At 41.4% G+C, this 16,444-nt stretch overlaps 1 protein-coding gene across 1 annotated transcript in view; it reads right to left on the reverse strand.

Annotated features, from left to right (window-relative positions):
- Positions 1-1,073: 1,073 nt before the first annotated feature.
- Positions 1,074-16,444, reverse strand: part of LOC105509941 (chromosome unknown open reading frame, human C9orf156) — an 18,474-nt gene continuing 3,103 nt past the window's right edge. The window contains exons 2-5 of the mRNA XM_011939474.1: positions 13,254-13,428; positions 10,547-10,704; positions 7,112-7,768; positions 1,074-1,577 (exon numbers count right to left, since the gene is read on the reverse strand). Coding sequence (XP_011794864.1) covers positions 1,318-1,577; positions 7,112-7,768; positions 10,547-10,704; positions 13,254-13,428 — 1,250 coding nt within the window. The 3' untranslated portion in view covers positions 1,074-1,317. The remainder of the gene's footprint in view (positions 1,578-7,111; positions 7,769-10,546; positions 10,705-13,253; positions 13,429-16,444) is intronic.

Here is a 16,444-nt window from a genome sequence, read left to right on the forward strand (position 1 = left end):
TCAAGACTATTCCAATCAGCTCATTTCAATCAGCTATTAAGATTTACAATCATGATTAGGAAAGCATGTATCGTGTTGACAGGCATCTAATTTGGTTATGTTGATCATAAATCCTCAGTTATCTGGGATCACATCATTAAAATCACCTATAGGCAATACATTCTTACAACTGTTTCCTATGTGATACTACAGAGGACCCATGTATAATTACTGTATTTCTAAAACTATAATACAGTAATTTGTTTATGTCTTACTTCTTCCATTAACCATGACTTGCAACAAGAACTACATTTTGTTCATCTTATCACCAAAACCTAACCCATAGTAGGTTCTCAACAAATAGTTGCAGAGTGAGTATCTTAGAAAACAGTAATTATAGGCCATGCACTATAGGTGTGGCTCACACCTGCAGTCCCAGCACTTTGGGAGGCCGAGGTGGGCGGATCACAAGGTCAGGAGTTCAAGACCAGCCTGACCAACATGGTGAAACCCCATCTCTACTAAAAATACAAAAATTAGCCAGGCGTGGTGGCACACGCCTGTAATCCCAGCTACTCAGGAGGCTGAGGCAGGAGAATTGCTTGAACCCAGGAGGCACAGATTGCAGTGAGCCGAGATCACGCCACTGCACTTCAGCCTGGGTGAAAGAGTAAGACTCCATCTCAAAACAAAAACAAAACCAAAAAAACAGTAACAATTTTCTTGAACTTCTGGGGGTGATTTCCTTTTCTGATACAAAGACATCCAAAGAAATCTCAGAGAGTCTCTATTTTAGAATCAGTATTAAATACATATACATATATATGTGTGTGTGACTATGTCACAGAGTCTCTGAAACACATAAGTTTAATCTCAAAAACTATCTCCAACTACTTGTTTTTTATTTATTAGTTTCCTAAGATATAGGTTTGATTTGGAATCAAATAGAAAGGTCAGGCTTCTCCAGACAGACAGGAAAACCAATATGAATTATTAAACAGATCCCCTCAACTTGAAAGTCTCTGCTGGAATGACCTTTGTCTAATTTTATCAAGTGCAACAAGAACAGCTTCTTTCAGAAATTAGAGACAGGATCACCTTTGGATTCTGTAATATCAACAGATCAGAAAGCATTTGATGATTTCTCTGTATTTTATATCTCTTAGTTAAGTTTAATAATGTATGCATTTTTCGAATAAACATTTTGAACAGCCCAAATCAATAAAAGCCGTGAGATCACAAAGTGTTGCTTCTCGGCACAACATTAGCTTGTTCAGAAAATCCAAAAGCCACATCCAAAAATCAATGATGCTATCTTAAAGACATGAGGGAGGCTCCTTAAGACCCTAGAGACACCAAGGACCCCACAGGGTCCATCATATAAACAGGCTCAGAAGCCGGCTTGATCCTGAGAACCTCTGCAAAGCCATCACCAAACCAGCAAGTGACATGCGCTATGTCTATGGTAAAGTAGAAAAGGCGGTCCTGGCAAAGCTTCCGGCGGTATACAGACCGAGGATCCGCTGACAGCACAGCCTCAATGGCATGCTTTGCTTCCTCTGCTGACTGAAAATACTTAAATGACGCCTGACCAATATCTGCAATGAAAAAAACACAACTCAGTGAGCACTATCATGCAGGTTGGATTTCATTACAGCAAACTTCAATATGGAGTTTGGTTTGTTCCATAAAGATCACTTGACATGGAAAGGGTTTGGAAATCTATTTGATCATTATGGAGACTGTCACCTTCAAGAGGTGTTTACTGTCATTAGGTTTAACTTATACACCCCCAAATTTTTGTTTTACTGAACAGAAAAATCATGGTAGTATTTTTCCTTAGTCTTCTAACTAGGAGAGGTGAACTTTCGTTTTCTGTCAACCAAAATGTCACCTTTCTGACATCCAAAATGTCACTTTTCTATACTCAATGTAGACTTTAAATCCTTGTCATTTTCTTCTCAGAACAGAGACAAGGAAATGCATGACAGTCCCAGCATCCTCAGAAAGCCACAAGAAAGAGAACTAAACCCACACATACCCAGAACACCAGCTACAGGCAAGAGAGGCTGCACCAGAAAGCTGGTGTCACAGCCCCGCAGTTACCAGTAACGTCCCTTTGCTTTGGGACTCTCTCACATTTGCTGTCCTGAAGGAACAGCAAAATTTCCTATGTTTGTAGGATTTTTAATGTATTTTAATTTTTTTAAATAGTGTATATAAAACATAAACTTAAAAAGTAACTGTGATCTAGTTTTTCATAACTACAACATCACATACATCCAAATGAAGGCCAGCCCCTTCCAGAAAGGTACAGACCTTAAAAACACTGTCCCTGCTCAAAATACCATCTCTGGTGGCAGTGGATCTTTATCTGTCTTAGAGTGGATTTGATTTCCATAAGTAGCCAAAAATCACTGTGGGCCATATCTAATAAGCAAGTTGGGTAAATAAAGCCATGAAGTACAATTTTTAGTCAAAAATCAATTATATGGTCTGGGCACAGTGGCTCATGCCTGTAATCCCAGCACTTTGGGAGGCCAAGGTGGGAGGATCACAAGGTCAGAAATTCAAGACCAGCCTGACCAACATGGTAAAATCCCATCTCTACTAAAAATACATTAAAAATAGGCCAGGCGTGGTGGCTCATGCCTGTAATCGCAGCACTCTGGGAAGTTGAGGCGGGCGGATCATGGGGTCAGCAGATCGAGACCATCCTGGCTAACATGGTGAAACCCCATCTCTACTAAAAAAATACAAAAAAAAATTAGCCAGGTGTGGTGGCGGGCATCTGTAGTCCCAGCTACTTGGGAGGCTGAGGCAGAATGGCGTGAACCCAGGAGGCGGAGCTTGCAGTGAGCCCAGATTGTGCCACTGCACTCCAGCCTGGGCAACAGAGCAAGACTCCATCTAAAAAAAAAAAAAAAAAAAATTATCTGGTGTGGTGGCACACATCTGTAATCCCAGCTACTCAGGAGGCAAGACGATCACTTGAACCTGGGAGGCAGAGGTTGCAGTGAGCCGACATTGCACCACTGCACTCCAGCCTGGGTGACAGAAAGAGACTGCATCTCAAAAAAAAAAAAAAAAAAATCAGTTATATGGCAATAAGATTCCTTTACTGCATGGCTCATAGAAAATGGCTCTAAAGGCGACTCAAAAATGAGGAGAGCTCATCACACTCCCCAGTGATGGCATTTCTGGGAGAGGCTCCAGGCCTCTGGTTGGCCGTCTATCTGGCATGGGTGCCTTCTTCCAGTTCCCTGCCTACTCATCCTGCCAGGCTCAGCTCAAGCACTGTTTCCTCCCACACTCCTTCCCAGATCTAAGTCAGGATTCTCCTCTCAGAGTGCCCATAGCACTCTGCCCAGACCTTTATTCCAGCACCAAACTTCCTTCCATTTCAACACCTTTAACCTCTTCTAGACTCAGAGCTTCCTGAAATCACTTCTTATTTCTGCAACAGCTCTCAATTTTGCTGTTTGCTATCAATCAGTTCCTGTTTTGTAGTTACACTGTGTAATTTCTCATTTTAATCATTTTTTTAATCAATAAGGCATATTTCAAACATCTGACACATACTGCACTGCAGTTTTAAAAAACAAAACTTTCCAGGCCAGGCGTGGTGGCTCACGCCTGTAATCCCAGCTACTCAGGAGGCTGAGGCAGGAGAATCGCTTGAACCTGGGAGGCAGAGGTTGCAGTGAGCCGAGATCGCGCCACTACGCTCCAGTCTGGGTGACAGAGCGAGACTCCATCTCAAAAAAAAAAAAGGAAAGAAAAACGAAAAGAAAGAAAAACAAAACTTTCCATAGTAGGTTGCATTCAACAATAACCACAGGACAAGTGGTAAGTGTAAACATAAAGTATCCAGAAGACAGGACTGTTTTGTTCCACCACAAAATCCTTTTACAACTGACCAGCCTCCTCCCATCAACTGTATACAGTGATGAAATTATTTCTATCAACAAAACTTTTAAAAACAAAGAGATCAATTTTTAAATCAAAAGCTTTGTTTAAAAGTAAAGCCTTAGGGAGGAACGAGAAGCACAACCCTCAGGTGGCATCGGCACTCATGACCACGCGACTGCCACATCCAGAGGTGCAGGGGGTGCTCAGCATACAGCACCTGGCTGAGGTTGGCATGTTGGGGCTAAAACCAGTTCCTGGGCCCTGGCAGATGGCTGCCTCCACCCAGAGGAAGGGGTGGTTTTTCCTTTGCAAAAGGCAACAGTGTAGGCTGGCTGTGGCTCTGACAGGAAGAAATGGGGAAATCTTAAGTGTCAGTTGGCATGTGTCTCTAGTCCCAACTTTTAGACTTCTTTTGCCATCAGAAGAACCTCCTTCAGGTTGGCGTATCAAAGCCAAATACCCGCCTAGCCTCTTCATTCTCTCCCTGCTAGTAAAGCAGGGGAAAATCTAGTATATTTGGTTGTGTAAGCCTTTATTTTCTGGATATGGAATGAAAGTCTTCATTTTCTCAATAAGGAACTCCAGCTTGCCTTTGCATGTCACTGAGATGTGACACCCCAGAAATCACACAGGTAGTGATCTGACCCCAGAGATGGCCCCCTGCTCTCTGTGGATACCGACATCAAGTTCCTCTGCCTTTTACTTCTCCCAAGATCAAAACTCAAGTCCTTACAATGGCCTATAAAACCCTTAGGTGACCTCGTCCCTTTTCTAGTGCCTCTTTGACCTCATATCCTTCCACTCAGCCCTCCTCAGTCCATTCTGGCCACCTGACCTCAAATATGCCATGTACCCTCCACCTTGCGGCTATGTGCTGGCTGTCCCTCAGGCCAGCATGTCCTTTCTCCGGACAGGCTGGCTCACGCCTTCACTTCTTTGACCTTTGCTCATATGTGTCTTTCTCAGTGAAAGGCTCATATGGCCCCAGTGGGCTACCTATTTAAAACTGCAACAGGCTAGGTGCAGTGGTTCACACCTGTAATCCCTGCACTTTGGGAGGCTGAGACAGAGGATCCCCTGAGCCCAAGAGTTCAAGACAAGCCTGGGCAACAAAATGAGACCCCATCTCTCTAAAAAAAAATCAAAAAAGGCCAGGCTCACGCCTGTAATCCAGGCACTTTGGGAGGCAGAGGCGGGCAGATCACGAGGTCAGGAGATCAAGACCATCCTGGCTAACATGGTGAAACCCCGTTTCTACTAAAAATACAAAAAAATTAGCTGGGTGTGGGGGCAGGCACCTGTAGTCCCAGCTACTTGGGAGGCTGGGGCAGGAGAATGGCGTGAACCTAGGAGGCGGAGCTTGCAGTGAGCCGAGATCGAGCCACTGTACTCCAGCCTGGGTGACACAGCGAGACTCCGTATCCAAAAAAAAAAATCAAAATATTAGCCAGGTGTGGTGATGCACATCTGCAGTCCCAGCTACACAGAAGGCTGAGGTGGGAGGACTGCTTGAGCCCAGGAGGTTGAGGCTGCAGTAAGCCATGTTCTTGCCACTGCACTCCAGCCTGGGTGACAGAGTGACATCCTGTCTCAAAAATAAAATAAAATAGTAACAACACCCTAACCCGCTGTATTCTCTCTTAAATTTTTCAGTAACTCTTATCACCTTCTAATATTATATAATGTTGAGTAAGTTTGGTATAACTCGATTGCTTATTATGCGTTTAGTTTGTTTCTCTCCTCCCCATTAGAATGCAAGCTCCACAAGAGCAGGGGTTTTTAAAATCTGTTTTGTTCACTGATGTATTCCAAGAACCTAGACCAACATCTGGTGCCTTGCAGAAGCTCAGTAAACAACTGTAGAATGAATAAATGAACTTCCCTCTTTACATGGCTATGCTGGCTCCTTACTGAGTTGTAACACAAAGAAGAGCTTTTTGCAATCTGACCTCTCCTTGGCAACCAGCTTCTTCTTTTTGATGGAGTCTCACTCTGCCACCCAGACTGGAATACAGTGGCACCATCTCGGCTCACTGTAACCTCTGCCTCCTAGGTTCAAGCAATTCTCCTGCCTCAGCCTCCTGAGTAGCTGGAATTACAGGCACCTGCCACCACAACTGGCTTTCTGTATTTTTAATAGAGATGGAGTTTCATCATGTTGGCCAGGCTGGTCTTGAACTCCTGACTTTAAGTGATCCACCCACCTCGGCCTCCCAAAGTGCTGGGATTACAGGAGTGAGCCAGCATGCAAAAGAGGTATGATGTCCCTCCAGTGACTATGCTTTTCGTTAGCTCTGCTGCTGGCCAGAAGACTCACTCAAGAGACTCTCCTGGAAGGCTTGCTGAAGTAGGCAGGCATGCTGGGAAGCCCATGTAGCAAGGAACTGCAAACAGCCTTTAGAGGCTGAGGACGGCCAGCCAACAACCAGCAAGAATCTGGGGCCCCCAGTCCTACTACAACTGAAACTAGTCATTTCTTACTGGTATCGCTGTATCCACATCTTAACAGCCCCTTCCTTCATCCTAGGCTACTGCTTGGGATCTGCTGTGAGCTGGGGGAACCAGATAACATTTGTTAAGAACCATGTGTTAAAGTAAGCAGGCTCCATGTAAGAGCCCTGTGGCCTCTCTTCTGCAGCAAAGTGTATGCCTCTAGCTGTGAGACTTTGTTGGGGCAAGTTCTGTGCTAAGAGACTCTTCTCCTCTGACTCTGGGCTTCTAGAGTCCTCTGTGCCAGAGGCTGAGCTGTCTTATCACTTCTTATTTCTGCAACATCTCTGAATTTTGCTGTTTGCTATCAATTGTATCAGAATACAATGCAACATTTCTCCAGTAAGAGCAAAACAAGTAAGAAAACTTTAGGTACATAAGTACAGAACAAGCACAATTCAGCTTCTGAATGATGCTTGAAGACTCTAAGAACTACTGTTAACAAGCAGAGAAGGGGCTGTAAGTCATGGGCCACCTCGTGAGGCAGCAGCCACTCTCGGCCAACGCTTTGCTGACAGCCTGGAACTAACTGTGCTGACCACACAGTTGTCCAACAAGACTCATAATATGATGGTGCTGCAAAAATATTATTTTATACCTGTTTCCTAAAAACCAGTCACACTGACAAACACTCCATATAACTGCCCTCACAAATACCAAACTTGGCTAAATCTCAGAGTAAAAGTTCATCTCTCATTCAGAATGAAGAAACTGAAGATACCTGATTCACCCTGTGAACTGAGCTGCCCAAGGTCCATCTCAGCATGAGGAGTAAACCGCACTTCTAAAGTGGCCACAGGGGCCTCTGTCACCCAGGCAGGAACCACGCTGCGGGGAGCTCCATCAGCCCTTCCAGCAGGTAAATGAGGGGTCATGGCCTGTGTCTCTGTCCTGCTTCCTTGCAGGACTGCTGCTCCTTCCACTCTCTCTAGCTTCTTGTCTGTACCTTTCCCTGAAAAGCTCTTCTCCGGGCCATATGGGCCAATTTGTTCCTCTGACATGCTGGAACTCTGATCATGCCTTGATTCCAAACCAAAATCCACTGCTATCTCCCTGTGCATAGGGAATGCTTGCTGAATTCTGGCTGTGTCACTGTGTGTCAGGTAGTTTTCTTCTGAAGTTCTGTCTTCAGGACATTTAGGTTTCTCCTTAGTGCTATGGTGAGGTTGTGGCTCATCACACACTGACAGCTGTCGCTGGTCACAGCTGTCAGTCTTGCTGTCAGACTGAGATGCAGTGTTTGGTGTATGTTGGTTATTCTGTAAATTAAAGTCTGCTAAAGGCTCCATCACATTTTGCGGCGAGTCATACTCAGCTATGTAGGGCTTGATGTCTAGTACGGGTGTGCCATGTATCATATCAATTCCAGAAAGGTATATAGCTCCGCCTATGACATAAAAACGTGAAAAAATGAAGAACACTGCAAGCACTTGGAGAATACAATCACACTCCAGAATCCTTTAACACTGTCTGCTTATGCCTCACTGCGCTTACTCATAATTCTCTCACATAGACCTGGTACCAACACATACCCTTCTTGCTACCTGGTAGCCTATCCTCTTCTCTACCTATCAAACTCCTACTTGATCTTTGAGGCCCTCAAAGCACACCTTTTACAAAGCCTTTCTGGCTCTTCTAGACAAAAGCATTCTTTCCTACAGTCCCCATAGAGAAGCCTGTGCATAAACCTCTGCCAGAGCCCTTTCCCCATGGTAGGGCAGTGACCAGCTTAGAGTCTTTATCCCTAGACAGCAGGCAGGCCCCTTAACACAGGCTGGGGCCAACTCATCTCTGTATCACTGGTGCTTCTGTTCCAGGGATATAGTAGTCCTCAATATATCTCTGTGGGACCAATGAAGGTTTCTACTGTGGCAAACAGATCCAAAGGTGGCCCTGTGACCCGCACCTCCTGAAGTTCATGCCCTTATATAATCCTTCCCCTTCAGTTGTGACTGGCTTCTAACCAATAGAATATGGCAAAAGAGGTATGATGTCCCTCCAGTGACTATGCTTTTTGTTAGCACTGCTGCTGGCCAGAAGACTCACTCGAGAGACTCTCCTTGAAGGCTTGCTGAAGTAGGCAGGTATGCTGGGAAGCCCACGGAGCAAGGAACTGCAACAGCCTTTAGACGCTGAGGACAGCCTCCAGTCAACAACCAGCAAGAATCTGGGGCCCCCAGTCCTACTACAGCAGCAAGGAAATCAATGTGGCCAACAGTTTAAGTGACTTGAAGCAGATTATTCCACAGTCAAGCCTCCAGATAGGAACTCATCTCAGCTGACAACTTAATTGCAGTCTAGTGAGACCCTAAGCAGATGACCTAGTTAAGCTGTGCCCATCCTTCCGACCCACAGATACATAATAATGTTTCAAACACATGATAAATGTGTGTTGTTTAAACGGATGATTCTGTGGTAATTTGTTATACAACAATAGAAATCTAATACATCCATGAAGACTCAAAAGATTAAGCAGCACATAAGTCAGCATTACCAAATAGTAAAGACAAGTCTCCAGCTGTCCCACTGGACATATGCTGTCCAGTTCCTGCTACACATAGTCATCTACTAACCTTACTCTTGGAAAATAGGTCAAATGAGAACAGAAAAACGGCATGCAGTCATATTTGACTCCGTCTCCATTTAAGAAAAATGTAACTAATACAGGACTCTGATTTCTGACACATGCTTATTATGAATGAGCCTTGAACTCTGGAAGGATGATTCCAGACTTGCTAGATGATGAATTACACCTAATATCTGTAGGAAAAAGAAAAGCACTGTAGCATAAGTAAAACTTCAAAAGATTCAGTCAGATGACCACCTCGCTGGATGCTATTAGACAGATTATCTAACATTAAAGAGCCCTAGTTTCCTCACCTATGAGATGACAATTGCTACTGTGTCAAACCCACAAAGCCACTGTGATATAAGGTATGTGAACACTGTTTACTAACTGTAAAGCACTGCACAAACACTAGTCGCCATACAGCTTATATAGTAATGTCTACAGCGCTACTGTGTTTGCCTTTTAACCTTTGTGACTTCATCTCCCCAATTGAAACATTAAGTTCTTTAGGGCAGGGATTTCTATTTTTATCTGATTTGTTTACCACTATAGCTCCAGCACCTAGAACAATGCCTGGCACATAATCAGTGCTAGAAAATATGTGTGGGTTGCATAAATAATCATAAAATCTTCTAGTACTTGCTACCCACGTTGGTTAGCTATTTTTATGATAAAAGTCAAGGTGGATTAGCTACTGAATTTTTCTGGGGAAACTACCTAAGGCCCAGTTGAGTACAATCCAGTGAGAGAGTTCAAGTTCTGGGAGAGAACAAGCAAAATAACTGCTCTCATCTATTTAGTGTCCAATAGCCTGAAAAGTTAGTTTCAAAACTTTTGTGTTACAAGATTCTCAAAATACTCTGTTGAATCACAGAGGAAGTAGGTCCTTCTCCTTTTCCCACTTCACAACTAGCAGGCTGAAGCCTAGAATGGTCTCCTGACTCCTAGTTTACCTGCCATTTTATCTGCTGCCTGTTAGGTCAGAATGGACTGCTTTCCATAAATGTCTAAGTAGATTATATATGAACACACAGTTAAAACTAGTTAGTTTAGAACTTCTACAATCTGACCAATGTTTGTCCTTGTAGTGTGATTCATCCCAGACTCCCGCCACATAGCACAGTTGATATCAGCACAGCAGCCATGATGTCTGTCCACTTCCCCAAGACTGCAAGGAAGGAATGACATACCACCAGTCTATGTGTCTTCCATATGTGCATGTACAATGAGTTATTGTGTGTTAAATTGGAAAGTGTCCATTTATTTTTAATCATTTTGTATTCACTGCATTCCAAGTCAGAGAAACTGTGGTTACTAATTTAATGATTATGAAATTTGTGTTATTTCTAAATAATTTAATAGTTTGGGATATATGCAATAACATAAACAAACTGAGCATCCTATGAGAGTTTATTTCAACATTTTTCAATGCTAACATTCTTTTAATCATTGTATTTTCTTCAATGTCTGGTGGTTCTCAGGAAGTTAACATCATTGGTACTCATCTGAATAAACAGCCAGTGGTGAATGCTGTGTTTATTTTATAAGGCTCTTCTGCGTAAGGAAAAAGGTAAAAGTAGAAATGAAATGGGTTACCTTCTACCTTTTCCAGCTTGGCCAGGGTCAGTCCTATCGCATTGGGACGATGAGGGCTCCTTGTGGAAAAAACTCCAGTCTTTGCACCATTCAGCCTAGGAGGCTGCACCTTTGCCTTACAGCTCAAATGACCATTTTTATGAAAAACAAACAAAATCCTATAAAAAAACAAAACAAAACCACGGAATAAGAAAAGAGCACAAGTTATTTTACCACAATGATCTGATGGGGAAAAAAAAATGCAATCTTTCATAAACTAACAGAAATCATGTTTTAAATAGTATTAACTTGTAATCTAGTAGGAAGAAAATAGCACCATCCCCCTTCCTTCTCTCCACATCCTTTGCAGCTAACACAACAACTGGCACACAGTAGGAACTTAGATGTTTGTCAAGTGCCCAATGAACAATATTCACTGTCTGCTGTTTGTCAGGTAGTACGGTAAAATAATTTTACACTCACTTCATGCAATCTTCTTAACTATCTTAAATAATATAATTTATCCCCCATTTCTGGGATGAGGAAATTGAAGTTCAGAAATGTTAAATAATTTTACCAGACCTTCCTTTTTTTTTTCATTTGGCATGACCAGACCTTCCTAAGTAAGATACGAAACCAAGAAGCCATGAAGAAAAACTAACAGATTTGAACTCATGAAATCACGACATTTACGTACTACAAAATGTCAGCCTAAGAGAAAACGTTTGCTACATACATAATGGACCATAGGTTAATGTCTGTGGCACATAAATTGTTCCTACAGATTACTAAGGACAACCCAATATAGGATACTATGCAAAGAACATGAATAAGTAATTCACAAAAAAATGGCAAGTAGCTAAGAACCATATGAAAAGACGTTGAGCTTCACTAATAATTAGAAATTTCTAAATTTAGAAATTAAAGTAAAAAACCAAAATACTCTTTTTCCCCATCAGGCAAAAATGTAAAAAACTGATAACATATTGTGTTGGGAAGGGTGTAAGAAAAAGTCCATTTGCATATATTATCAAAGTATACATTGGTTAATTTTAGAGGATAATTTGGAAGTAGTTCTCTAAAATTCTAAATATGCTTACCTTCTAGTCCAATATATCCACTTCTGACATCCTGTCCATAAAAATACACAAGTGGCCAAGAATGTTTCTAAGGGAGTTTGTCACAGTATTGTAATAACAACATAGCCCTCCATTAACAAGAGTGTGCATGGTACATCTATATTTTGTAATAATAGCTATCAAAGCAAAAAAAAAAAAAAAGGTAAATCTACTGTCATGAAAGCTCTCCATGGTATATACTGTTATGTGAAGAAAACATACTTTAAAAAAAAAAAAAAACCCACTCTGTATGTATAGATTTGTTTCTATGTGTATTTGAAAAAGAAAACATTAAAAGGTCTGGCAGAATCTACACCATGCTGTCAACAGTAATCATCTCTGATGAGGGGTTGGGGTCAGGGAGAGAGGAGGAAAATAGGGGGGATAAGGAAAAATCTCTTTATATACTTCTGAACCCATTTTTTACATCATCAATAACTTAATTTAATCAGGGTCATAATACAAACCAGGTCAGAACACACATTTTCTTTCTAATCTAATCTTGTCCCCAAATTAACCGAAAAATAAACTATTTCAGAATAAACACTTAATTTTTAGGTCTCTACCAATAAAAATAGACCAATTTAAACTGCTGATGTTGGGGTGAAGAAGAATGAACACAGGCAGAATGTGAAAAGACCACAAACAATGCTAGTATAACACAGGCCCTAATACAGGTAACACTTAAAGTATCCAGATTTCTACAGCGTCTTGTCTTTTAGGAGTATGTTTAATTCTACATGAGTCTAGAGCAGGATCTTTAAACTTTTTCTGTAAAAGGTCAGGGAATAATATTTTAGGATATGTAGGCCAACCAGTCACTATAGAGACTATTCAACTCTGCTGCTATAGCACAAAAGCAGCCACAAACAATACATAAACAAATGGACATGACTGTGTTTCCATAAAAATAATTTACAAAAAATGGGCCACAGTTTACTGACCCCTGGTCTAGAGGGCAGAATAATGACCCAGGGGCAGAGTCAAGGAGGTCTGTAATTTCCACTCAACAGAAGGCACTCATCACAATTAGAACCAACTGCAAATGGAACCAGCCACCTCAGTGGATCCCAAGCTTCCCTGAGGATGTCTAAATGACACAGACAATCGTATGCACAAATACAGTACAAAATTCCATACAACAGGCTGGTCCAAAGGTAGTGAGTCATCTCAATTGATTGTTCACAGTTACAGATTTAACTTTTTGTTCTACCTTTCCCCCCTTCTCACTACTGCACTTGTCTTAAAAAATAAAAAATTAAAAAAATCCACGCAAAAGATGAGAGTTCCAGCCTGGGCAACATAGTGAAACCCCGTCTCTACCAAAAATACAAAAAAGAATTAGCCAGGCATGGTGGTGTACACCTGTGGTCCCAGCTACTCAGGAGGTTGTGGTGGGAGGACACCTTGAGCCTGGGAGGCAGAGGTTGCAATGCGCTGCTATCTCACCACTGTACTCCAATCTGGGTGACAGAGACCCCGTTTCAAAAACAAAACAGAAAGATGACGGTGGTCTGGATGGCAGACTCCAAGGTTGCCTTCAATTGGAGTACTTTAGTTGGGGGCAAGTTCTGGCCCAAAATCCTACATCTAACTATAAAACAACTTACCAAACATGAGAAAACTGTTCTAGGCCCATCAGGGAATGTTCAGGATTATTAAAGATGCTCTTTCTAATCCTCAAACAGGCTCGAGAACAGCTACAAATGGATGGCTGTCTTGGAGTACCATTCTTGGCCGAGAAACAGGATTCCAAGTAGCCGATTGGCTCAGTTAAAAGATTCCCTACAGGAGAAAATTAGGTAAGAAATTATTAGTCAAAAGGTCAAACCAAGTTGTAAGAAAACATGTTTTCTCTAATGCATTGGTTTCATAGTTTTAAAATATTAGTGTTGTACAACTATAAAAATGATTTTTATACTGTTCATGAATACATATATTCTCATCATTACACACACACATCATTACATACATAGTAATATCCCTTTAGATATACTAGAAAGAATAATGGTCCAAGAAAGAATGAAACAAAGGGGGCATTTTCAGAATACCTACTATGACCATAATTAAAATTCTATGCTACCAGTACTAAGTCATGTGACTTTGGCCAGGGCTATGAGGGCTATTTATTTATTTATTTATTTTACTTATTTATTTATTTTTTTTGAGATGGAGTCTCACTCTGTTGCCCAGGCCGGAGTGCAGTGGCGCAATCTCAGCTCACTGCAACTTCTGCTTCCCGGGTTCAAGCATTTGTCCTGCCACAGCCTCCTCAATAGCTGGGATTACAGGCACCCGCCACCACACTCAGCTATTTTTTTTTTTTTTTTTTTTTTGTATTTTTAGTAGAGACAGAGTTTCACCATGTTGGTCAGGCTGGTCTTGAACTCCTGACCTCATGATCCGCCCACCTGGACCTCCCAAAGTGCTAGGATTACAAGCATGAGCCACTGTGCTTGGCCTATGAGGGTATTTCTAATAGAGGAGACAGTGTACACAAAAGTGAGAAATGTCATAGCATATCCAGGAAACAAGCTATTTTGATTGGCTGGAGTATGAAATAAGAGGCAGAGAATAATGAAAGATGAGGAAACACTGGGTATATATAAGTAAGGATGTCTTCAATTGAAAGCAACAGAACATATGAAATAAACTAATTTAAGCAATAAAGACAACTTATAAGCTCATAGTGCTAAAATATCTAGAGGCAAGGTAGATTTCAAGTGAGGCTTGGTCCAGTAGCCTGCTGCCCCTTTGGATGTAAGTTCCATGTGGGCAGGAGTTTTTCTGTCTTGTTTATTGCTGCATTCTCACTGTCTAGTGCATTGCCTGCAAGGGAGTAGGTACTCAAAAAATTCATGTTGCATGGAAGAAAAGATTATATATGTCTAAGCTGATTAACGTGGAAATTGAAAAAGTAAAAGAATAATATGTATATAATCCCACTTATGGAAATTTGTTATATATTTATTTACCTTCTTAAACATGCACAGGTATGTTTGGAAAGCTATCTGGAAGGATATGCACCAAATGTGTGTTTTTTGTTTGTTTGTTTTTTGTTTGTTTTTTTGAGACAGAGTCTCGCTCTGTTGCCCAGACTGGAGAGCAGTGGCACGATCTCGGCTCCCTGCAATCTCCACCTCCCAGGCTCAAGCGACTCTCATGCCTCAGTCTCCCAAGCACGCACCACCATGCCCACCTAATTTTTTTTTTTTTTTTTTTTTTTTAGAGAAGGGGTTTTACCATGTTGGCCAAGCTGGTCTCAAACTCCTTACCTCCAGCAATCTGCCCATCTCGGCCTCTCAAACTGCTGGTATTAAAGGGGTGAGCCACCACACCTGGCCAATATTCACCAATTTTTTTTAACAGTGGTTAATCTGGGTGGTGAGATTTTTAAATTACCTTTAAATTTAACTTTGTAATTTCTGTAATATTTGAATTTTTTTCAATAATCACAAATTAGGCCAGGCACGGTGGCTCACATCTGTAATCCCAACACTTTGGGAGGCTGAAGCGGGCAGATCACCTGAGATCAGAAGTTTGAGACCAGCCTGGCCAACATGGTGAAACCCCATCTCTACTAAAAGTAAAAAAATAAAAAAATAATAATAATAATTAGCCAGGCATGGTGGTGCATGCCTGGAGTCCCAGCTACTCGGGAAACTGAGTCAGGAGAATCACTTGACCCTGGGAGGCAGAGGCTGCAGTGAGCCAAGATCACGCCACTGCACTCCAGTCTAGGTGAGTGAGACTCCATCTCAAAAAAAAAAAAAAAAATCAATTTTTTAATAACATATTTCAAAAGAAAATAAATGGTCAGACACTATCAATATAAATTTAAAGTCCAAGGTTTCCATGGCTACCACTTTGAATTTATCGATAACTTTTTCATTTTCACATTTCATGAGAGCATTATCAATTTCTCAAAGATGATATAAAGACACTTCAGACTTTATTTCCTGCTTCCTTAAATCTACCCTACCAGCATAAGCAGTAAGACTCTAGGTCCGGGGCTGTCCCTCACAGTATCTTTCATTACTCTTTACTTCTAGAAGCTATATTATTTGATACATATATTATACACAACATACATGTAAGTTATACGGCATAATATAACGAAACCCCACGTACACACCACCCACCCCAAAAACTAGAGCATTGCCAACGACTTGTGTCCTTTTAGGTTGTTTTCCTCTTATCTCACACCCTTCTTTTCCCTCTGAGAGAAACAGAAGCCTGAATTTGGTCTTTATCACTCACTTCCTTTTAAAGTATGATTTTGTTACACGTACATGCATGCCGCCTAAACAGCATTTCATTGATTTTTGTCTTTAAGATCTATAAAAACTGGCACCAAACTGTAAGTTGTCTTCTCAGACTTGCTTTTTCTCTCTCAATATTATGAGGCTAAGATCCATCCATACTCTGTATGTTTTTGACAACTTTAATTTTTGTCCAAGTATGTTTATAGGCATTGTTTTTTGTTATTTTTCTTTTTGATCTTCATCCATGCTTCTATGGAACAGATATAGCGGACATCGTAAAAATGAAGAAACTGAGGCCAAACGACATGGTGTATCTTCTTTATGTCTGGAAGATAAAGGGCCAAAAAAGACTCCTAACCCAGCCACAAAATCCCTGTGTCTCATTTTCATTTGTTCAAGACATTTGTTCAAGAAATATTTTCTGGCTGATACTCTGGGCACACTGCCTGTGAGTTAGTCCTGCTGCACAGAGAGAGAGAGAGAGAAAAAGAAAGAAAGAAAGAAAGAAAGAAAGAAAGAAGAAAGAAAGAAAGAAA

This window comes from Colobus angolensis, unplaced genomic scaffold (assembly GCF_000951035.1).
Source record: "Colobus angolensis palliatus isolate OR3802 unplaced genomic scaffold, Cang.pa_1.0 Scaffold181, whole genome shotgun sequence".
NCBI lineage: Eukaryota > Metazoa > Chordata > Mammalia > Primates > Cercopithecidae > Colobus > Colobus angolensis.